The sequence below is a fragment of the Rhinolophus hipposideros genome (assembly GCF_964194185.1).
Source record: "Rhinolophus hipposideros genome assembly, chromosome: 5".
Classification (NCBI taxonomy): Eukaryota; Metazoa; Chordata; class Mammalia; order Chiroptera; family Rhinolophidae; genus Rhinolophus; species Rhinolophus hipposideros.
Genome location: NC_138051.1, coordinates 78,165,002 through 78,188,888, shown reverse-complemented (window position 1 = coordinate 78,188,888; position 23,887 = coordinate 78,165,002). Strand labels below are relative to the sequence as shown.

The following is a 23,887-nucleotide window of genomic DNA, read 5'->3' as shown; positions in this document are numbered from 1 at the left end:
AGTGTCAGAACTGAGTTAAATTGTAGGACACCCAACTGGTGCTGCAGAATTGTTTGGTGTGGGGAATAACCCCACCCATTTGGCGTCAGAGTGTAAGAAGAGTAACATTGTCCTACTCAGCAAGTAAGGCTGGCATGGTGACAACACAGGAGCTGGGCCTTGAAGAAGGAAGCAGCACTGCTCTAGACCATACTGTTCTTTTAGACTGTACCACACAGTTTAATGTTTATGACATTCCACTGATCTGTAACTTTTTTGAAAGCATATTTGTATACTTACATCTACCCCAGAATGCTAGGCGCTCAAAAAGGTGAATGAATGAATATACTCGTATATATGATAGAATAAATGTCAGAAAAACTGAAAATTCTAGTAATAGATAAGATTAAATGTTTAACAAGAAGAACTAAAGAACCTTAGAAAAAGAGGATTTAGAAAGCAACGCATCAGAATCTAGTATGAATCTCTGCATCCAGCCAGTCTAGGTGATACGGCCTCCCTATTTGGAAACTGAGACAAATGACACAGGAGGAGAAGAGGAGGTTTAAAGGCAATGCTGCCTGGTGGTTAAGAGTATGAGTCACTTAATCCTGAGTTCAAACCCTCGAACTACCACTCCTTAGTATGGGGAAGATATTGAATCTCTCCAAGAATCAGTTTTTTATCTATAAAATGAACATAGTATGATTTCAAAAGATTTTTGAGGATGAAATAATACAAGTTAAATATTCAGCAAAACGCCTGGCACATAGTAGCCTTCATGGTAAGCCACTGAAATTGGCAGCTTTGCCATTTCCTAGATGCATAATGTTGGGCAAGTTACTTAACTCTCCAATCTTCTGTTTCTTAATCAATAAATATGGTATGTAATGCATAAAGTTACCTTGAGAATTAAACAAGATAGTACGTATGTGCTTGGTACATATTAAATTGCTTCAATAAATGCTAACTTTTATTATTATATTAATTATTGAGACAGATCCAGGAGAAGTGATTAAATTAAAGCCTCAGACTGCAGTGAGAGGGCACACTGAGTGAAATGAAAGAAGCCTGAAATTCTAAAACTGGTGAACTCTTAGGAGATCAACAAGGGAGAGCCAGTGAAAGAGTTAGGATAAAGAGAAAATCAGGCCACTCTGATGTAAAAGAAAGCATTTTAAGAGTATGTTCGGTGTTATCGGTTGCTATAAAGATGACGAGCAGCATAAGGATGAAAAGGTCGCTGAATTTAACAATAAGGCCTGGTGCACTCTACTTCTTCCTGATCTGTTCAGTGAGATGTTTTTCTTGTGCTCTTATTCAAACTGCTTTCTTGAAGCAAATATAGTTTACTCTTCGCAAGAAAGAGCTGAGAACAGAGTTATGCCGCCCTAAAACACAGCCAGTGGTAATGTCGATCTAAAGGGAATCACACCTGTAACAAATGTGGCTTATTTTTTAAATGCGCTTTAGTTGTACCTACTGTCATTTTACTAATGCAAGCATGAACAAGGAAGAGACAAAGAAAGTAGGGAAGAATAGTTACATGTCCTAAGATAGTGGTCTGAGTTCAGGGTTAAACAAACTCTGGCGAGAGACTTAGTACATGCTGGGCCAAGTGGCTTAGAAAGTCACCCTCAGACTCTCAGATTAAGAGCCAGGGTACCTTTACTTTGCTTCTTTAATATGAATATGCTGTTTGACCCAGCACAACTCACTTCTACATTGTTTCTCTTGGTGTGAGGTTCTAACAAGAAAGCAAACTCCTCAAAGTCACGGATTATATCTTAGCTTTTGTACGTCCTCATTCCCTTCAGTGCCTAGCACGGACTCTGTATGGTTACTGTACCTCAAATTATAGCTGTGTAACACTGAAAGATATTTGTAAAGACTTAGTTTGTCCATATCTCACATCATTGTTATCAGAAGTCTTATATCCCTCCCTATACTCAAGGCTCCTAGAGGCAGAAATTAACACTGTGTGTTCCTCACACACTGGAGCGAGCTCAATAAAATGTTACTGAATGAACTGAAAAGTACCATGAGGCATTTGAAAACAAGAAATTACATCTTCAGAGTTCTAGCAACAACCCTGGACCTTCATTTCTACCGAGGGTGCCAAAAAAATGTATACAAGTGGACACTTGGGTGAACGTTGCTCAAGCAGTAGTTCGCAGTAATCAGAAGTGTCTGGACGCTGATGGTAACCACTTTGAGCACCTCTTATAATTGCAGAAGTCAAAAAGTGACTTGTATTCATATTTTGTTATCAGTATATACTGAGTATTACAATTTTAATACAGTTTTCCTTTCTTAAAATGTGTATCCTTTTTTTGGCCCCCTCTATATTTTCACCTCAGAGCCTTTCCTACGGCGAGGCAAGCAAGCACTGTGCCAAGCAGACTACCCACGGGAGGACTGGGGTTGCACACACCTGTGTGGATGCGCAGATGGTTCTTCAGATTTCCAGCTGTGGTGAACTGTTTACCACAGCTGGACTCGGGGCACATAAAGGGCTTCTCCCCATTGTGGGTCCTCATGTGCACCTTCAGCCTCTGCAACACATAGAAACTTTTCCCACAACCTTCTGCAGGGCAGATGAAGGAGCGGTCATTTCTGCCAAAAAAAAAAAAAAAAGGAAAAAAAATCCCATGAGCAACAATACCTGACAATGCTCTTTGCTAGAGAGGATAAGTCAAGGCTATGAGACTCTCACGGCAGACAGTAAATCCCAAAGCTGGGCATATCCAGACTCCCCTGAAGTTTGCTAAAACTGCAGATACCAGGCCCTTCTTAGAATACTGACATCACAGGTGTAGGGTGAGGCCCAAGCTTATTATTTTTTTAAAGTTCTCTAAGAAATTATGTTTATAGTAAGATTTGAGAACTCTCGCTCTAAGACGTTTAGGTGCTAAATGTCTTATTAAATATTTGTCAAGAAAAAAAAATATTTGTCAAGAAAGAGGTAAATGAGACAATGCAGATCTTTCTATAAAGGAAGAGAAGACATCTTAACCACAAATGAGCTGGAGCCTCTGATTTCCTTTAATTTGTCAATTGGGGAGGGGTAGGGAAAGTTCCTCTCAAAGCATCAATGTTCTTTAGCTCCAAGTATGGAATTTCAGATTTGCTCACCGATGAGTTTTGAGGTGGTACTTGAAGTGAGCTGGCCACACAAATGTTCGGTCACAGCCTTCAACTGTACACTTGAGCTTCTTTTCCACTTGAGGAAGGGGCCCAGAATCTTTGGGTTGCCCATCAGAAGAACCAAGGTGGGCGTTTTCTCCTGTAACAGAGTCACACGTTTGTAATCCAGGAAAGGACACTGTTCAGATACTTTGGTTCAAACAATAAAGCTCCTATATTTTACTCCTAGTGATCAATTATCAGATATCTATCTTCATCTTCCTCAGCTCTCTTTGTATCCATTTAACACAAGAAGTGAGTGTGCACTGATCCCCACTCCCTTACTCCAGAGGACTACCAAATCCACAGTGCTTTGTTTCACAGTCAGGCCTCTTTGGCAAACATAAGAAATGTCCAAAATGGTTTCACATCAAAAAGCAAAGTTAAACCTACTTTGCATCATAGATTGGTGGGAAGGCAAGTATATCAACACCCAGACTGGAGTGCTACAGAAGATGACCTAACGTTCTAGGTACCCAAAACTTGTATTTTAAGGAGGAACAGCCATTCTGGCTTAGTTATGGGCTTACAGTAGTAATTTCTTTTGTAGACGGCCATTCTTAGATTTCTAATGCTGAAGTCAATTTGGCTGTTTATATCATTCTAGAGACTAAGAATCACCTTCCAATTTTCTGTACCACCACTCTTCAGCTATAAAATATTTAAGAATGCAAAAACTCAGCTGATTTTAAAATTTCTAACATTTTAAAAAGCAAGGGATGATATCTACTGAAATTTGTTGTTCAATAGAATAAAAGGAGGAAAGGAGAGGACACAGTGGTGCTCCTTTTCTTTCATTTTCTTTCAGACATAGTTGGACATCAACAGACAAAAAGATTCACTTAATTCTGCTATAGGCATATAGAGTTTATCTTACCACTATACATACCTTAGGGATAAGATTTATATTTCTAAATTTCCCTCAAAATCCAAGAGTTGGATATATATGTTGGACCCACTCCCTGGAACCTGACCACTGATCAAAGCAGTTTCTGTCTTGTCTATTAATCTTATTCTTTTCCTTCCCTACATTCTCCTTGTTGTACTTCACCCAAATGATAGTCACAAAACTAATTGCCCCAAGGTCAAAGTGAAATCTAAGATGCCTTCTGCTAGTTAATATTAACTTTGTCTTTTTAAATATCGTCCCACATAATTTTTTTATTTAATTTTTTTTTTTTACTTGTACATAGATAAACAGCACACACTGTAAAGGAAATTTCCTAACTCCAAGTTCCAGCTAATTAATTTTCAATGAAAGGTCTGTAGAAACCCTTCACTAGGCCAGAGATTTAAACCTGTGACAGTGGGGCTTTGTGCATTCAATTATGTAGATATAATGAGAACAGTGACATAATCATAAAACAGAAGAAAATCTCTCAGCAAAGAGTTGCCTTGTATTTGAGTCCTGTGTGGAATGCTACAAAGCACTTAAAGGAGTGCTCCCTCAATTACTTTGTTTTTGAAAAAAACAAATACTATTTGCTGAAGACACATTAACTTAAAATGACTTCCACCAATGATAGTTTTGGGTATTTAGAGGTCATCTGACATACTGATTTAAAAAAAAAGAGACAAAAAATTCAACACCTCATATTGCACAAGTTGAGTAACAACTATAAATACTTTAAAGATGCTACAGTTATGAGTCTTTGCATTTGGGATAAAACTTCCAGTGAGGGTATCAGTAAACTTTTTCTACAAAGGGCCAGATAGTAAATACTTTTGGCTTTGATACCTTTATGGTCTCCGTCACAATGATAGAACTTTGCCATCCATGGTAGTTTCCATACACAATTTTAACTAATGGACATGGTTGTATCCCAATAAACCTTTATTTATAAAAACAGGTAGGTATTTGGCCTATTAGCCTTTGCTTACCCCTGATATAAGCATCAAGCACAAAATTAAAATATTTCTGTATCTCAATCAACTTAGATGGATGTGGATGTGCTTCGATAAACCATGCTGGATGACTCACCAAGTGGTTTCGTAATGACAGAGATATTTGTTTAAATGCATTGAACTATTGAATAAAATTTCATTACATGTTAGTGGGTAAAGAGCAACATTAAATTAATATATTTAGTGATTTAAAATATGTAACAAATAAAATTTTCAAACAGCAATTTACAGTGTTTAATTTTATCTACATGCCTACATATTTATATATCTAAGTAGGTCCCAAAAAGGGCTATTAGGGAATTATTTCATTGAGAACATGAAAATATCACGTATTTGGACTCACCTCATAGTCAAGCATATCGGGTAGTTGTTAAGTAGCAAAGTAACATATTTGGAGACTAATGAAAAACATCCACACAATGCTTTGCTGCTTATAAAGCATTTCCCAGATAGAATCTTATTTAATCTCTAAAACAACCCAATAAGGTAAGCTACTTGGATCTCTATGTTCTGAACATGAGAAAATTGAAGCTAAGGGAGGTTCAATTCCCCAGACAGGGAACTAACAAATGATGGTAACAGCTCTGGATCTCAGGTCCCCAGAGTCCAAATCCCAAGTTCCCTCCCTACATTGCTTCTCATTGGCAAATGTGGCACTAGTTCCTCAATGAAATGTGGAGATGCTGAAGGTTTCAGGACCCAGAGATCAGCAAAAGCATCTCAGGAAGAACTTGAACTTCAGAGGTCCCCCAAAATGGTACCGTAAGCCATTCTAAGCAATACGAGGGCAGTCACAAGCAGAACTTATTTTGAAAACTAACAGCAATTTGGAGTTCTCTATGCAGGAAAGAGGTTAATACTCCTAAAACAGGAAATATTCTGAAATTTTCTCAGGGATCCTTGAGCTCTGCATGAGAAATTTTTTAATTTTGAATTTTTATTTGCATGGTAATCAAAAAATCATAAGCATATGCTCGGTTGTCCGCATGAGCTCCAAACAGCTATGTACTGACATAAGACTTCAGCTTTAGCTTGGTTTGTGATGACAGTGTTGTACCTCACTTTAATAACTTGTTTTATTACCTTAATTGTCACAGGTTAGTGAGAAAATACAGAGGCAAAAAGCATTTTGGCATGCTACACAGGCAAAGGTTTTGTAGTGCTTTAGGAGTGGTTTGAATACAGCCATGGTCCTCAAGCTTTAACATGAAGAGGACTTCCTAAAAGATTCAAGTTTCTGATTCAGTAGCTGGGGCCTGAGAATCTGCATTTCTAAGTTCCCAGGTGATGCTGATGATCCAAGGACCACACTTTGGAAATTAATGGATAGAGAAAAGGGCACAGTAAGTAACACAGACATGCTGAACTCAAAAGAAATAGTACTACAGCCCTCATGGCTAATTGCTAAATTGCCATGAACAACAATTTAACTTCAGCTATACATTATGTCAACTGACTTAATTTTATTTTCATTGGTTTTGTAGTTTTATTTCTATTAGTTGATACAAGTGTTTTCATAATGATGTAAAAGCTGTAAGTGTAAGGAACATTAAAATAAAAACAATTCGAGATCTGTGAAAATTTTTTTCCTTTAAAGGGGGCTCTGTACATTATTTAAAGCTGACAATTGAGACTACTAGGTGATTCTGCACACAAACGTGGCATGGCTATTTTCTAGAAAATAAGACAATTTACATATTTCTAGCCCTCTGCTCAAACTAGTAAAATAACTTGGATTATATACCACTCAAAATATAGCCATTGCCTTGCATTATCAAAATCTCTGCAGAGAATACAGGAAAAGGCCGCAGGAATCTCACCATTGCTGCTGGTTTTTGCATTCTTTGCCAGTTGTGCACGAGTAGCAGCAATCAAACTGTCATGGGCCAACTCCTGAACCCGGAGGAACCACGGGATGCTACTGTCTGTGCTCTCACCAGAGAGGAAATCATTCCCTGAATCCTCTGCCTCATCTTGTACAAATACTAAGTGCTCAGCCGAAGAGCCCAGACCTGGAAGAAACAAGAAGACATGTGAAAGTTAGCCATCAAGTAATCCTTTGGCCCTGGCTCAGAAACCCTGTGTGTCCTGAATCAGCCATTCTAGATCTTTACCTCTCACCTCAAGCTTCAGTTCTCACATAAGATTAGGTTATCATCTTTCCACTTTCAGCTTAAAGGACTGTCTTTATCTTACCTCCTCCCATTTCAGACGCAAAGCCGTCCTTCCTCAAAACCAGGCTAACCCTCACCTCTAATATCCCAATGCTATCCTTTAGTTTTCCCCTCCTGTATCCTTCAGTAGTCTCCTCTCTCCCATCTGCAACCCATTCCTCTTTACTGGCCAGTTTACAGCCTTCCTTACAGCCTTTAAATCTATCCAAGCTCAAATATGTTCCATCTTAATTTTTTACAAAAGAACAGACAACCACAAGTACTTCTCTAGCTATCACCTTCTCCTTCAAAGTCAATTTTCTTGACAAGTGTAACTTCTAACTTGCGTATCCACTTTCTTAGCTGTCACCCACTCCCTTCTCTTTAACTCCAGGCTACAACTCTAGTACCGCAGTAACAATTGCTCTTGCTAAGTAAGGTCACCAAACGTACACTTCCCAGTTCTCATCTCACTAGCCCATCCTGAAGTATTCGGCATGAGTTAGTACCCTTTCTTCTTTAAAACATTTTACTCCCTTGGCTTCCCCCACATAACTCTCATTCTGTTTCTTTATCCCTCTTTAGCAAACTCCTTCCTGTTCTTCTATTACCCTCGTAAAATATTTTTTCAGGGTCCCAGATTTGCTTAATTTTCTGTTTATGCTTCAGATTATTCCTCAATCAAAGAATCCATGCTCATTGTTTCAGACATTTTCTGGATGCTGATAAGCACCAAAACTACTTCTTTCACAACAGACCTCTCTAGAACTCTAGATTTCTCTAACTCTAAAAGACACCTCCTCCCGAATGTCCCTCCCATATCTCAACATCAACAGGCACAAACCGGAACCAATCATCTTCCCTCCAGCCCTGTTCTTCCTGTGTTCACTAGCTCGGTGAAAGGCACCACCTACCTAATTTCTCAAACAAGAAACTTTTGCGTCATCCTAGAGTCCGCCCCATCTCTCTCCACATTGAACTGATCACTGGTTATACCAATTCTCCAAAGTAATAAAAACTCCTTTCCATCTTAATATGACTGAGCTAAATATGCCCCACTCCCAATTTTTTTCTTAAGCATGAGCCGAGTACAGAAAAAGATAAAAAAAAAAAAAATACCTGCTCTTGTTAGGTTAAGAAGAATAAAAGAAGTGCTATCACTTGGTTGTAGATCTTGTAACAAGCTAGGAGACTCTGGAGTGGACAAAAACTCCGGGGACTTCTGTACTGTCTGAGCCCTCGTCTCTTCTCCGTCTGGGCCCACATTCACCTGAAGGCTTCGCAGCACAGCTGAGGAAGGAACCTCCTTGGAGGAGTTAGTATGATTTGGAGTATCATCTAGTAAAGGGAAAATACCACAGCTTTATGTAGTACTTATCTCCAGTGAGCCCACCATCGTGATGTAGCACCTAATGCCCTTGTAATATCCTTTGGTATCTCACACCCTTACAGGGACAGACAGCATTTTCATTTTACAAATACAAAATTTGCCTCAGAAAAGAGCAGAGAGATGGCTTTAAGTTCTAAAGGGAGTAAGCCAAAAAGTGGGGGACAGACTCCTCTGACACTTGGCTGTAACTAATAACCAACCATCCACAACTGGCCTTATAGACAGATCCTTGTCCTTTTGAGGCCAGAAATCAGTCCTTTTCCCTTGAAAAATATGGTTATACAATGAATACTAAGTTAAAATAGAAAACCTAAATTTAAAATTATTTTCCTTGGGGAGAGATACCTTCCTTTAATTTATGTAACATACATATGACAGTTCTGGTGTGTAAGGGGGGGAAAAACAGCCTGAGAAGTAACTGAAATTTTATAGAATCATCAATGTATTTCATTATCACTCTGGGTTTACACTAGATGTAAAGAAATAATCAGAAGACTTTCTAGAACTTTATTCTAAGGGAGGGGATGAATTGCAAAGGTTTTGTTTGCAATAAAATGAGGAATTACACTACAGTGCTGAAGCAGCCAATGTTTTCAGGGGTTTTATTCACCTTTATCAAAGGCAGAAGACTTTGTAACAAATAAGTTGTCACCAACAGGTTAATATTCACCTTCCCCCAATTGAACATTAATCTTCCATATTTTAAAAGGATCAGAAAACAAAGAATTCACTGCATCCAAAAATAATGCTCTGCTAGCTGCCAGTCAAGTGATAAGATCACCCTCTTCCCATCCGAGGCTAATCTCACTACACCTGCTCAGCAATCTGTTAGTACTTCATTCTTCCTCTCCTGAAGCCTTCTCACCAATTATCCACTCTTTCTGCTGCTTCTCTAACTGGCTCTTTCCTCTTAGCATAAAACCACTCTTATGTTTTTCAAATCGTAGAATTCTTCCATCTACTTACATCCTTCCCTCCCATAAGCAGAAGAATCTTTACAAAGTACAGTTACTTCCTCAGCTGTACTTAGCCTGCATTGATACCTCAAAGCACTGCAGCCTGGCTTTCCACTCCCCTCTCCATGGACCAAGTCCTGCTAATCTCAACAATGGCCTTGCTAACTCCATCTCACTGGGCCTCTGAGGAACACCTGACACACTGACGATTCCCTTGGGTTCCATGCCTGCCCTCTATGTCGATACTCCTCATATGTACTCCGCTAGCCTTTCCTTCTTCCTCCTTCCCAGGCTCTCCCGTCTTAGCTGTACCTTGAACAAGGAGTCCCAGGGAGTTGGGCCTTAGCCTTCCTCTCACTCTCACACTCTATGGGTGATCATATCCACTCCTATGGCTAAATCTACCAATGCACTTATGACTCCCATGGCTGCTTTTTCTCCATGATTCCTAATTATTATAGTTCCCACCAGTTATAAAGTCTGTTATCCCATTCCACCAGTACCATGGAGTAAGCTTAGGACTCATTTATCTTATCTGTGGTGATCATAATTTTTACCTGGTAACATCAGCCGACTGCATTCTGAGGCCTCAGTCACCGGAAGGAGGGACAAGCAAGTAATATCTTTAGCTTCTGATTCTACTAGCCCCTGTCCCAATGGGATGGACGTATTCTGAACAAACTGTACCAGGAGCTGGGGTGGGGGGGCAACATTGAGAAATACAGGTTGTTAGAAATGGATCGAAACCAAAAGATGATGATGTAACTTACCAAAGGACAATTTACGAAAAGATGATGGTGTAATTAAGTCTTGACTGCTCACTAGTCTCAGCCATATTCATAGAAAAACTAGATTAATGATAAAATAACATTTTAAGTTATTTATATCAAGTCCTCTCTTCTAGAGAAAGGCTAAATTATATAATTAATTTAACCTCTGTCACCTTCCACCAGAGAAATGATAAAAATTATATTTTTAAATGATAGCTTTTAAAAATTGAACCACATAGTACTGATTACATTTTACAAAAAGTACTTTTCTGTGTATTGGCTCTTTTAATCCTAACTATAACTCGGTAAGATTGAACATGTATTTTAAAGATAAGGAATCAAGTTGAAGACAATGACTTTTCTAAGGTCTCATGACTAATTAGAAGCAGTATCAGCCTTCAAACTCCAGTAATCTGATTCCAAATTCAGTAACCTTTCGATTATGCAATACACATGTCCTAAAATTAAAATGAGAAAAGTGAATAAAACCTTTAAATGTTTAAGTCCACTAATCACATTTGGAAAGAAAATACTTTCAAAAGTACACAAAATTAATAAAAGAATGGTTTGTGGTAGTAAATATTTACATACGTGTACACACACACACATACATGCCATATATATATAAAATAAAATTTTGTCATTATGTAATTACCTAGATGTATAATTTTACAGTTATTTAAAAAAATAAAAGTCTTAAGATGTAAAAACAGAATTTTTAAATCTTTGAGAAAGTACTTAGAAATAGAAAAATAATAAACTAGTAGTTACGACCAAAACCATGTGGCCCACAAAGCCTAAAATTTTACTTTCTGGCTCATTACAGAAAAAGCTGATCTCTGAACTAAATGAGGACAAACTTTGGAACATAGCCCACCAAAGAAAAGGAGACAAGCTGACTGGGCTCACCTCTGGTTTGGATTCTAACTCATCTGATAACATTGATTCAGCTTCCAAATCCTGCAGCTGTTCAGAGCACAGATTAAAATTCTAATTCAGAGTCAATGACACTTTCCTATTATGCTCATATTCCTCTAGGAAATGCTATGTTTTTCCTGTAAGATGCTGTGCTGGGTGGGTAATCAATTTAGCCTAAAAGAGAGAAAAAAGAGAGAAAGAGAGAGACAGAGACAGAATTAAGAGCAGAGGAAATATATACCTAAATAAAGGAAAACACTTGTTTATATATCCAAAAATCACAAGCAAGCAAATAAAGAATTCAGCTTAAACACTTGTTTTAAAATAGGACAAGTACAATAGGTATCAAAACCTACAAAAAGTTTGATGTAGAATTTCTACTTCTAATAATCTAAGAAAAGATCTTAATATGGGAAAGCTACATGCCCAAAATATTTTCATGTTATCATTTGTGATAACAACTGCAAGCAACATATACATACACATATATATCCAACATTTAAGAGTGTTGATTATGGCACTGTCACTTAAAATATTGTTATGAAAACAATGCAACAAAAAATGCTAATGACGTATTAAATTGCAAAAATAAAACACAAACTGACACATTTGCTAATATTAAATCTAGTTATTATAGGAAAAAGTAAAACAAAATTCATATAGCTGTGATAGGAGCTATATTAGGTAGTAGGCTGGTATGACTTCTTTTTCTTTTCTCAATTTTCCAACTTTTCTAAAAATAGTTATAGTCATTCAAAATTTGGTGTTTCCAAAAAGTAGTACTCTCAGAACCGTAACACAGGTGTTTTGTCCCTGTATTTTAAATTCTTACTTTCTTTTTTTAAAAAGATGGTAAACATAATTTATTACAATTTTAATAACAATTCTTTAATTTTGAAAGTTTTCTGGAACATTAAACATGAATTAATTTCTATCAAGCCTTCTCAGATGGTTTAAATTTTTTTTTTCGGTAGGAGATTCCACATGTAAGGATGCGGGCCAATTGAAGTCTTTCCCACATTATTTACATTCGAGAGGTTTTGTCCAGTGAGTCCTATCATGCCTTTGGAAGGAACAGGGATGACTAAAGGCTTTCCCACATTCTTCACATTTATATGGTTTCTCTCCAGTGTGCATCTCATATGTATTCAAAGGAATTTTTTTTTTTTTTTTTTTACAAATGAAGGCTTTGCCACATTCCTTACATTCATAGGGTTTTCTCCATATAAGTCCTTTCCTGTCCTTGTAAGAAACTGTGTTCTCTGTAGGCTTTACCACATTGTGTACATTCATTGGGTTTCTCTCCAGTGTGAGTTCTTTCATGTCTTTGACACAAACTAAGGCAAGTGAATGCTATCCCAGATTCTTTCCACTGATTAAGGTATATTTCCAACATGCATTTTCATGTGTGTTTGAATGGCTGTGTGACAAGTGAAGGTTTTACATGTTTACATTCATAGGGTTTCTCTCCTGTATGAGTCCTTTCATGTGTTTGTAAGGCACTGTAAGATCTAAAGGCCTTTTCTCATTCCGTACATCCATAGGGTTTCTCTGAGGTGTGAGTTCTTTCATGTTATTTGAAGATAACTGGGATACCTGAATGCTTTACTACTTTTACATCGACAGGTTTTCTCTTCAGTATGATTTCTTTCATGTCTTTAAAAACTTTTATACCAACTGAAGGCTTTTCCAGTGTTTACATTCATAGGACTACTCTCCTATGTGGGTTCTCTCATATATTTTAAGTGAAGTCAAAGAACTAAAAATTTTATGACCTTATATTTGCGAGGACCATGTGCACTATGCGTCATCATGTGTCTCTGCAGGGTTTTAAGTGACATGAAGGCTTTCCCACATTCTTTACACGTAAGGGATTTCTCTGCATTGTCATTTCATGTTTTTCAAAAAAGTGAAGGTAACTGAAGACTCTGCCAAATACTTTACATTTATGTGTTTTATTCCTCTATATTCCTCATACTCAGAGGGCTTATGTCCAGTGTGACATCTGGTGCGTCTATTATTAGATGAATGATTCATGAAGATTTTTCCATACACACTGTATTCCCACAATTTTACTCTAGTTTTCTTCTTCAAATTTAGATTTGGAATGAGGCTGAAGTTTTTTCCACATTGACTCCCTTCTTTACTTTCACAGAGGCCTCTATCTTATGACTTCTTAGTTTTTTCTCATTTTTGTAATGATCTTCAATTACAAAAATTTTGTAGTGATCTTCCCATTCTTCAGCTATTGAGGCCAGGGTCCTGAAGGTTTCCCACATCACATCTCTACAGCTTCTTCTGTGAGGTATCCAGTAAAACCCACTCTTCCAGACAACCACATCCTTAGAGGCCCCTGAGTCCATTTCCTGGCTTCTGGGATCCCCTTGCACCATCTCTGTAGCTCCCGTGGCCGGTGCTGGTAATGCAGATACCTGGGCTGTTAAGCGCAGCTGAAGGTGAACACAAGCCTGGCCTAAATTCTCACTTCCTTATAGCTTGAGATTTTTTCAGGATTTTCACAAGTGAAAATCCACTTTATTTTGTATACTTGTTGTTAAAATTGGAAGCACTATTATACAAAAAGTGATCATGAACTGTAAAATGTGCCCAGGATGGGAGTTTTCAATTAGTACCAAGGGAAAGTGGAAAGTCAGACTATGATAGACTTCCTCTACAAAAACATTTAGAAGTACCTGAATAAAAGTTATTGCCGTTAGTTCTTCCCTCTCCCCCTAGTTAACTGCCAGAAACCCTCATATTTCATTATAAAAAATATAATTTATAAAATGTAAATAAAATTGCTCTTTTTAAGTTTCCCACATAAAACGAAGTGTCATAAATCTCCAACTCTTCCTTTCAGATACATTTTTCTTATACAAGCATTCTAATATCTCAGTGTGGTTTATCCATCTCTCCTTTTACAAAGGAAGGTCCAAGGCTCAGGATATCACTTGCCCAAGTTATTAAGCTCAGAGCCAGACTCCAACATGCAGAGCAGGTTGGCATGAATAGTGATTACATCTCTCTAGGTCTGATCTTGAATCACCAGGGTTTAAGAATTCCTTTTCCTTAATTCCAGCTCATCTCAAGAAGTCAAGAAATTACCAAATGTTTGTTTAGGTTTTCCTTAAGGTTTCTCCAATGTTGAGATTCCAGGATTGTAAAATTTCTAAGAAACTAGATAACTGTTTATTGTCTTTATACTTGTTAGGTTATTTTAGAAACTAATGGTTCCGGCTCCAGGGATAGGCTTCTGTTATCCTTACCTAATGAAAAACAAAAAAATGAAGGATATGAATACATGCCCTGAACAGGGGAAAAATCAGATATAGATCTTAGACTTTTTTGAAAAGCTGTAAGTACAACTTAGAGAAGGAAGCTGCCACCTCTCTCATAGTTTAAGAGTCACCTCTAGATCACCATTTCTCAACGGTCGATGGTTATCAATGACACCCTTCTATTTTAATGTTTTCATTTAAATGATAATCTTAAAAAAAAAAAAAAAGCACAAGCACTTTCTGGAATAAATGGGTATCCATCCACATTAAAACTGAATACTCCCATATAATTTTGGTGCCCAAATTTGTGGTTTGTATGCATGCTGTACAAACAAAAGAGAGAATAGTCAGATATAGTAGAATAGGCAGGCTGACCTCAAAAGACTCTCGACAGGAGCGCTGTGTACCACATCAAATGTACTGTGTGTGCTCATCTTTAACACAGCAACTTGCTATATGTACATCAGCTGCAAGACGGATGGCAAATCTGCAATTCAATTCAATTCTATTCCCAATTCCAGTTACTCATTTAACAGATTTCAAAACTGCAATGCCAATCTTTTTTAAATAACAGCTTCACTGAGACGTAATTCACATATCACACAATTCACTCATTTAAAGAGTACAATTACATTGTTTTTGGAATATTCATATTTGTGTGACCATAACCACAATTTCACAACATTTTCATCACCCCAAAAAGAAACCCTGCATCCATTGTAGTCACTCCTCATTTCCTCCCAAACCCTCCCCCAACCAGGCCTAGGAAACTACTAATCTACATCCTGTCTGTATGGATATACCTATTCTAGACCTTTTGTATAAATGGCATTATGTATGTGATCTATTGTGCCTGGCTACTTTCACTTAGCAAGGTTTATCCTTGTTGTAGCACGTATCAATACTTAATTTTTTTTATTGCCGAATAATATTCTATTGTATGGATATACATTTTATTTATCAATTCATCAGCTGATGGACCTTTGGGTTGTTTCCACATTTGGGCTCTTTCCACAATTTGGCTATTACGCTTAATGTTGGCACGAACATTCACGTACAAGTTGTTGTGTGGACACATTTTCATTCTTTTGGGTATGTATCTAGGAGTGGAATTGCTGGGTCACATGGTAATTCTATATTTAACCTCTTGAGGAATTACCAGGCTGTTTTCCAAAGTGCTCGTACCATTTTACAATCCAATTTCTCTACATCCTCAGCAACACTTATCATCTGCCTTTTTTATCACAGCCATCCTAGTGGTGTGAAGTGGGAACTCACTGTAGTTGTGAGTCGCATGACCTAATGGCTAATGATGTTGAGCATCTTCTCATGTGCTTATTGGGCACTTGGGCATCGTTTGTGAAGAAATGCTAACTCAGGTGGGTGGCCCGTTTTTAAACTGTCTTTTTATTATTGCATTGTAAGAGTTCTTTATATATTCTAGGTAAACGTACCTTATCAGATATATGATCTGCACAAACTCACCCTCATTCTGTGTGTTATCGTTTTACTAGCAAAGCAAATCTTATCTTCAATTGAACAAGTCAATTCTAACTCTACAAAAGTATAGAACAATACCTCATTAAGGTTGGCATTTAAGAACTTCAAAGTCAGCTTTGGTTAAATATAAGACCTGATTATTATAAACTGCTTAACAGTTTATAAATATAAATTGACAATGTAATATACTTGACATTATAAATACTATCTTGTATGATATCCTCTGCATTAGTATTACAAAAGTTCAAATTTAGAAACATGAAATAAATATAAATCCAAGGCTAAGATTTTCCTGCTGTTAAGCTCAACACATTTTTTCATTTTAGCAAAACATTTCTATCACATAATATGAATGTTAATTTGAATTTTCTTGTTTTATGGTGTCGTTTACATCTGTATCCTTATTCTTGTAAAACTATAAACCCATAGCAACAACTGACATAATCCTGATAACCTAAATTTTACAATGTACATGGTTCCCTATGGCCATCAAAACGTACTAGACTGCTTAAAGAAAACAATTTTGTTCAGCATGTGTATCTTAGAAATCCACTGACCCTGGCACCACTATTATTGAATTATTTGTAAATTTGTTTCGATTTCATAGTTCATTAGGAGCTATAAGGACTCAGCATAGGAGGGATAAGGACTACCTAGCTTTATGTTTGAGTATATTTAGAATATTTATAATAAAAGTAATTTGCCACTATTGGGAGGGGGGTCCAATGCAATGTTTTTCATTTAAATGCAATTTCATGACACTGGAGTGAAAGGCACTGCTCTTACTCAAAGGGAAGCTATTTTCAAGATAATTATGGATCTCAGAGGCAATTTCTTCCCGGCTTTCTTATGCTATTGATTAAGATAAAGAGATTAGAAATGCAGTATACAGAGCAGTCACCTACAGCACCCAGAGTTGTTTAATGTGGACAGTAATATTTGTTCACGTTTATTTTGTATCTTTAGCTAGTAGACAGGCAAAATTTATATTCTTATTTCCTTTTAAATAGAAAAATCACTAATTTTGCTCCATAAATAATAGAAGAGACGACATTTAATTATCAGCAACCAAGCCAGGCCCATCGAATTGTATTTTCCACAAATCATTAATAAGGAATCTTGGCTATAGATAAAGAGTTCACAACCACACAGATCTCACAAACCCAGGGATTTGGTCTAAGTCATACCGTTCAGACCCTACAACAATTAAATTTTACTGTGTTACATGGTTCCCTAAGGCCATCAAAGCATATTGGACTGCTTTAAAAAAAAAATTCTTGGTCTAGCAAATATTTTTCTAGAAATCCAGTGACCCTGCCACTGCTATTATTGAATATGCCATCCCACAGTCAGCCTAGAGGTTAAAAAAGTGCAGGCAATAAACGCTTGCACTGAACCAAAGCAAAGAACAAGAAGCCCTGAGAAGTTTTAGGAATAAGTAATTAGAGAACTCAACAATAGCAAAGCAGATTTCAGACAACAGCGGTCTCTATGATCAGGACCGTCCAGAGAACAACTCTCCTTCTGTTTTTAACCAAATAAACAAATCCTGGAAACTGAAGTTTGATAAGCTGCATTCTTTTTCTGCAGTCCACTTATCATCCCGCAAATTATGCATTAACACTAAGTATCTGAACAAGTTAAATAAAGAAGCTGAAAGAAGTTTTAAAAATCCAAGGTCTCTAAAGCTGGAATCTAAATTCGGCCTCTGACTTGTTGGTTGAGACCTATGCAAGCTACTCATTTTCTTAGCCCTAAGAAACTCATCTGAAATACAGGAATGACATTGATCTACTCTAGGATTATTTGTATATCAGTCAATAAAAATAATTATAAAATTCTTCAGAAATAAAGTTTTGCATAAGTACTTAAGAAACAAGTAAATCTATCGAATGCTTAGTATACTATTAAAGGTTAAGAACTCTGCCTTTTATTACTGAGTCCTAATTTCCTATATGGTTTTCAAACTTTTTTGACTATAACCCACAGTAAGATACATTTTCCATTATAACCCAGCAAATGAAACACACACAGACACACACAAGCAATATTTTCATGAAACAATACTAATCTATACTACGCTCATGCACTCTGAATTTTTTTAAATAAGACCCACTAACCTGATCTCACAAGCTACTAACAACAGGTTGTATCCCACAGATTGTAAAACTATTAAAATACCTTCAAAATGTCTAAAATATATACGCTAAACACAGAATCAGCCATAAAATTTAAAGCCATAGATATAAAATTTCTATTAATCTATATCACAAACAATCAGCAATTATCATTGCTAAAAGTCTTGGTGAAATTGGGATTACTGGAATCCCGTCCTCAAGCTCTCCCTCTGAGGTCTGCAGAGGAAAATACTCCACACTAGGCAAAGCCAGCAAAGAAGGTAAGTTTCTGGTCCCAAACTCCAACGCAGAACTCTCACATACTAGAAAGGAATTAATGGTAACACCATTTCCCCATGATAGAAATGGCCTAAAACCAATGCAGGCTACATGGGGAAATTTGGGGGAGGAAAAACTAATCCAAAGTAAAGTCAACAAGCAACAGGGGAACTTCAGTCTTGACTGCCACACGGAAGGAAGTGTATTCCAAAGGGAAAGATGACCAGAGCTTTTTACTACTATGACTAATAAACAAAACAAAGCATCATTGTGTCATTCTCTAAAAAGCAAAGAGATTCCATCCTAGAAAACAAAGCCCAGAGTATAGTACTGCTCTAACTTGAGGGAGGTAGACAGAGCTTTGAACTTGACCCAGTTTAGAAAGAACCGGGTGGGTGGAGAGAAAAAGAGGAAAAAAATTGAGAAACACTGTGCTGCCCACAACTGGTCACTATTCACAAAGATTAAAATAAAGCACGTGATTTCAACCAAATGGACTAGTCTCTCTGACCACAGGCCAATCTGCTTCTCAGCTCCCTTTATCTCTCTACCTGTGGCTGACCACAGAAGTAGACCTGAACAAGTCAATAATGGCTAAAAATCAAAAACTCTACTAATAGTGAATTACAAAGACCAAAAATTAAAATTTAAAAAAGAGCAGTTTAAAATTTGGTATAAAATGATAGTGCTAGGAACAGAAAAACCAGGTAATGTTCTACATCATATCCAGCATATTATGGGAGTTGCTTAAATTCTAAACATAAAGTGGTAACAGGTACTGATGAAGGAAATTTGGTATACAGAATTGTGAAGCCAGAAACAGTAGGATTCACCCTAGATCTTCCCCCTTCTCTTACCAGGATCTTCTGGGGCGCTCCATTTCCACAGCTCCGATTTTTATTCCAGTCATCTCCCCATTTCTCTACAATCCTTCAGAGCCAAATTCATCAAAAGGGTTGTCTCCACTTTCTCATCTCCAGTAACTATCCAACTCCATCAATCACCAAAACGTCTCTTGTAGGATTACCAATGATCTGCATGTTGCCAAATCCAATGGACACTTTGCTATCCTCATCTTACATGACCTTTGCAATGGACAACTACTGTTTTTGATTGTGCTACATTCATTCAGGTCTGCCTGGGTGACAGGATCCACATTTTGTTTGGGGATCTACCTCTCCCCCATTGATTACATTCTTGACGGCCGTAAATTAAGGTGTTCTTTTCTACCCTGTCCAATTTTTGGACACTTGACCCATGTTGAACAGATCTGACACTCTTCCTCAGAATGTGAATCCTAAAAGAAGTAACTAAAGATGGAAAACTGCTGCAGCAGCCCATTAATTCCAGTAATGCAGTCGGCAGCCTCCCCTGGGGCTGCTCATATTTCTGTCCTTTATGCAGCCAGGGCCTTCAGCATTTCCTTTGGTCCTGTGAGCTGCCCACATCCTTGTTATAAATTCCTCTTCTCCTGAAGTAAACTGGTCACTTGCAACCAAAGAACCATAACTGATATTATCTCTCAGAAGCACTGACTCTGTCCTCAAATTCGACTCTCTGCTTCCAAGATACATGTTCCTTATTTCTCTCCGACCTTATTGGGCGATTCTCCAGTCTCCTTTGATAACTCCCATACTCCTCCTCCACTCAGCCTCTAAATATTAATGGTCCTCAGGATAGTATTCAGGCCCTCTTTTCTTGCTACACGTTCTCTCTAGTGTAAATTCATCCAGTCCCATGGCTTTACATGATATAACCTCCGAACTTTTTATCTGTAGCCCAGATATCTCTTCTGAGCTGCAGATTTGTATATAGAATTGTTTACTTGACATCTCATAACATTTTAACTTGCCTTCTTAATTTTAACATGTCCAAAGTGAATTTTCTCCCAAGCCTGTTTCCCATCAGTCCCTGCCAGCTCTTCTCACTGTAACCCTCTACTCAAGGACCACCATTTACCCCACTGAGGAGTAATTTTTATTACTTTCTTTCCTTTGCTCCCAGTATTCAATCCAGTTCAAAGTCCTATTGACTATATTTCTAAAAGAGGAAATATAGTAAATCCACCTAGTTCTTTCTATGCTGCCATCACCCTACACCAGACCACCATAAACTCTTGACCTAAAATACTATTCCTGCCTATTAAGTTGATCTCCCTGATTCTACTATTGCCACCCTCCACTCTTCACTGCAGTACATATCATCTTAAAGTGTGAATCCTATCACTCCTCTGCTTGAAACTCTTCTCTAGGCTTTCCAATGCACCTAGACAAAATCCGAACTCCTTATCCCAGCCTCTAAGAACCTATGTGAGCCATTCCTGCCTCTCCAACCACATTCTAGAATCACCCTCCCTTGTTCACCAAGCTCCAGCCAGATGAATCTCCCTTAATTCCTTGAACACATGAAGCTCCTTCCTATATTAGGGATTTGCATGTTATATTTCCTCCATCTAGGAATGCTTTCACTCTTCCACTGGTTAGCTGTTGTTTGTTTGCTTTAATTCTTCAGAGCTCAGTTTAGCTATTAACTCATTTAGAAAAGCTTTCCCCAATGCCATAACCACACCTTTATCTTCTATCTGTTGTGTCCATTGTAGCACTTATCACAATTTCTAATTCTTTCATTCATTTTTACATAGTATTCATTTTTTGTCTGGATACCCCCGAAATTGTAAACTCCATAAACAAGGGCAAGAACTAGTCTTATTCACTAAGTATTGCCCAGCATCTAGCAGTGTCTGGCACATTGCTATATGTAATTCATAAGGTATTTAGGTCCCCAAGAGTCATTTCTGATACTGTGAAGCTCTAAGGTTGTCTTTACTATGAGCACAAAGGGCTTTTCCATGCAAGCTTCCCTGTAAGCACTTAGTAGACACTGAATAAATATTTGTATAATGAATGAATGACACTGCAAATGACACCCAAATTTGTCTCTATTCCTGACCTCTATTCTGAACTCCAAACTTTCATTTCTAATTGCTTGTTAGTACTTCCATATTTCCAACAGCACCTCAACAGCACCTCAAACCTAACAATGTCCAAAATCCAGATTGTCATCTCCCCCACCAAACCTGTTCTTCTTCCTGTACCACCCATTTCAAGTATTGCCCAATCTTCCTCCCACTCAGCTGCAAATTCAAGGTCTTCTACAGTCTCTCTCATCCTCCACATTTAAACAATCCCAGTGGTTCTGATTCCCCCTAACTTTATTTCTATTGTAATGCCCTATTTAGGTCTCTCATTATCTTTCAAGTACACTATTAAAATAGCCTCCTAAGTGGCCAGCATGCCCTTAAAATTCCCCTTTTCAATGCATCTTTTACACAACCACTCCAGTTATCGTACGAAAACACAGAAATGCTTATATTACTCCCCTTACTCAAAGTTCTGTGTCAGAATACTAGTCAAGTCCCTAAGCCGGGCATTTCAAATATTCTACATATCCTCAAGTACTGTTACAGTTGCAGCACCCACTACAGCCCTCAATAAACTCTACTCCAACCCACACTGGACTGCCTATTAAGTGAACACACCAACCTGTGTCGGTGCCCAAGGTCTTCACTTGGGAGAGTTCCTCATCCAGTAATAAACACCCCCAATCCAGTCCTGATCTTGAGTAATCCTTTCCAGCTTTTAAATCCAACTCAAATGCCACCTCCTCCATGAAGGCTCTCTGATCTTTTTTGCTCCAATCAGAAGAAATCTATCCTTACCTGGTTGTTTTCATAACACAGTTTAACCTCTCCTTAACAATTATTTCATCCTCCTTTGGGTGTTAGTTGTCTACATGCAAATTTTTCTCATTGGTTAGGTTTGTGGAGTGTATTCATCCTTCTTCCATTAACCTAGCACAACGCTGTGCACATAGTAAGCATTCAGGAAATATTTACTGAATAAATAGGTAAACCCTAGTTTACAGAGGGGGGAAAAAAAAGCCAAAAGCTAGAGATTAAGTAACTTGTACAAATTAGACATCTGCTTAGATGAAAGACTTTAAAAACTAAAACCCCAATTTCTGACTGCCCGTTTAGTTGACTATACTCTATTCACACAAAGATAACGCAAGGTGCACATTCTCCTTCCCTAACAACACAATGTCTCTGACTTCATTTCAAAATGTTTCTTTTTTTGCAAATATGCTGTGTTGACCTTTTGCCAAAGTGAGGAAGAAGTACAAATTCTCAGGTCCCGAGTTAATAATACTTCACTTCCAAATAGTGCCTGAATGCATTTCAGACCCTCGTGAGTGAGATAAACTTTAATAAACTAATTGGATTCTTTTCTCTGCAGAAACTTCCGAAGATAAACTCAACCTGCGAAATGCATACTGGCTGGAAACACTCGCAGCCCACCCCCACCCCCGAAATGACAGGCGAAGGAGAAACCGCCAGCGCAGCCCCTCAGCGTGGGCAGCCGTCCTTCTTCTAGCGCCAGAAAGGAAGTGGACGTACGACAGAAAAGGGTGGCTCGGGGATGAAAGAGCCCGGGTCGAGGCCCCGCGGCATCCTCTCTCCCGCACGACCACAGCCTCAGGGTGAGGCCTCAGGTCCGCGGGCAGGCCCCGGCTGCGGGGGCAGGCTGCGAGCCCCCGCCCTGGGGACTCGCTGACTCCGACTTTCTCAGGACGGTCTGTTCCCCTGCTCCGGCCCCCAAAACAAGCAAAAGGGCCGAGACGTCGGCCCCAAAACCCCGCGAGGGGAAGGGTCGAAACCGCGGGGCTTCACACCAGCCGCTCCCGGGCCCGCCAGATCCCAGAGGGGTGCCCCAAAGGGGCGGTTTTCCTGTCCTTTCCGGGGGCGAGTTCGGCCCGAGCCCCCGAAGGGACGACCCTGGCTTCCACCCTCTCGGGGACCACTTAGGCTAGCGGTGTGGTCCGGCCCACCCCGAAGCTCACCTTCCCGACCCGGGCAGCCGTCCGTGCGCCGGTCCCGAATTCCGTCCACACATAGCGTCTTCCGGCTCCCGCCGGAAGCAGCTCGAGAGCGGGACAGGAAGTTTGGCCAACCCCCCACGCACACACCCACTTTCTCGCCTCCAGGTGGGGCGGGGGCCGCCCATTGCGGGGTTCCGAGCCCGGGGGGGCTGGTTCCGCTGGACTTGAGACGCAGAATTCCTCCCGGGACGGAAGGAGCTGCCGGCTCCCGCCACCCATTCATTCTTTCTCACTTTCTAGGCTGCGTGGTCTGCGAAGCCCAAAAAACGGGGTCAGTTAATTCTAGCCGTGACGTCACTGCTTCCCAGCAGCAGCAGATGGGGTAGTTTTTCCTGTCAGCTGAGAGCAGAACTATTATAGTTACAATGGGGGCGAGCGAGAAAGAAAAGATCACTACTTAAACATTTATCAGAGTTCTCAGTGAAGAGGACCTGGAAGCTTCACTGCCGGAGAAGGGAACTGGCAGAATCTAATTCTGCGTTGTATACGGGACGGGGTAAGAATTGAGACTCACGTAG

General features: G+C 38.8%; 1 protein-coding gene across 4 annotated transcripts in view; it reads right to left on the bottom strand.

The window, feature by feature from the left end:
- ZNF410 (zinc finger protein 410) overlaps positions 1-23,407 on the bottom strand; it is a 37,928-nt gene extending 14,521 nt beyond the window's left edge. For 2 of the 4 annotated variants that reach the window (XR_013993455.1, XM_081049977.1), the window contains exons 1-7: positions 23,331-23,407; positions 11,249-11,431; positions 10,127-10,262; positions 8,343-8,561; positions 6,891-7,082; positions 3,115-3,265; positions 2,414-2,595 (exon numbers count right to left, since the gene is read on the bottom strand). Coding sequence is in view for 3 of the 4 variants with exons in the window: in XM_081049977.1 (XP_080906103.1) it covers positions 2,414-2,595; positions 3,115-3,265; positions 6,891-7,082; positions 8,343-8,561; positions 10,127-10,262; positions 11,249-11,281 (913 nt within the window). In the remaining variant the exon portion in view is untranslated. Of the gene's footprint in view, positions 1-2,413; positions 2,596-3,114; positions 3,266-6,890; positions 7,083-8,342; positions 8,562-10,126; positions 10,263-11,248; positions 11,432-14,362; positions 14,524-23,330 lie in introns of all 4 variants that reach the window. The other 2 variants (XM_081049978.1, XM_081049979.1) reach the window with 2 other exon arrangements.
- Between the last annotated feature and the right edge of the window lie 480 nt (positions 23,408-23,887).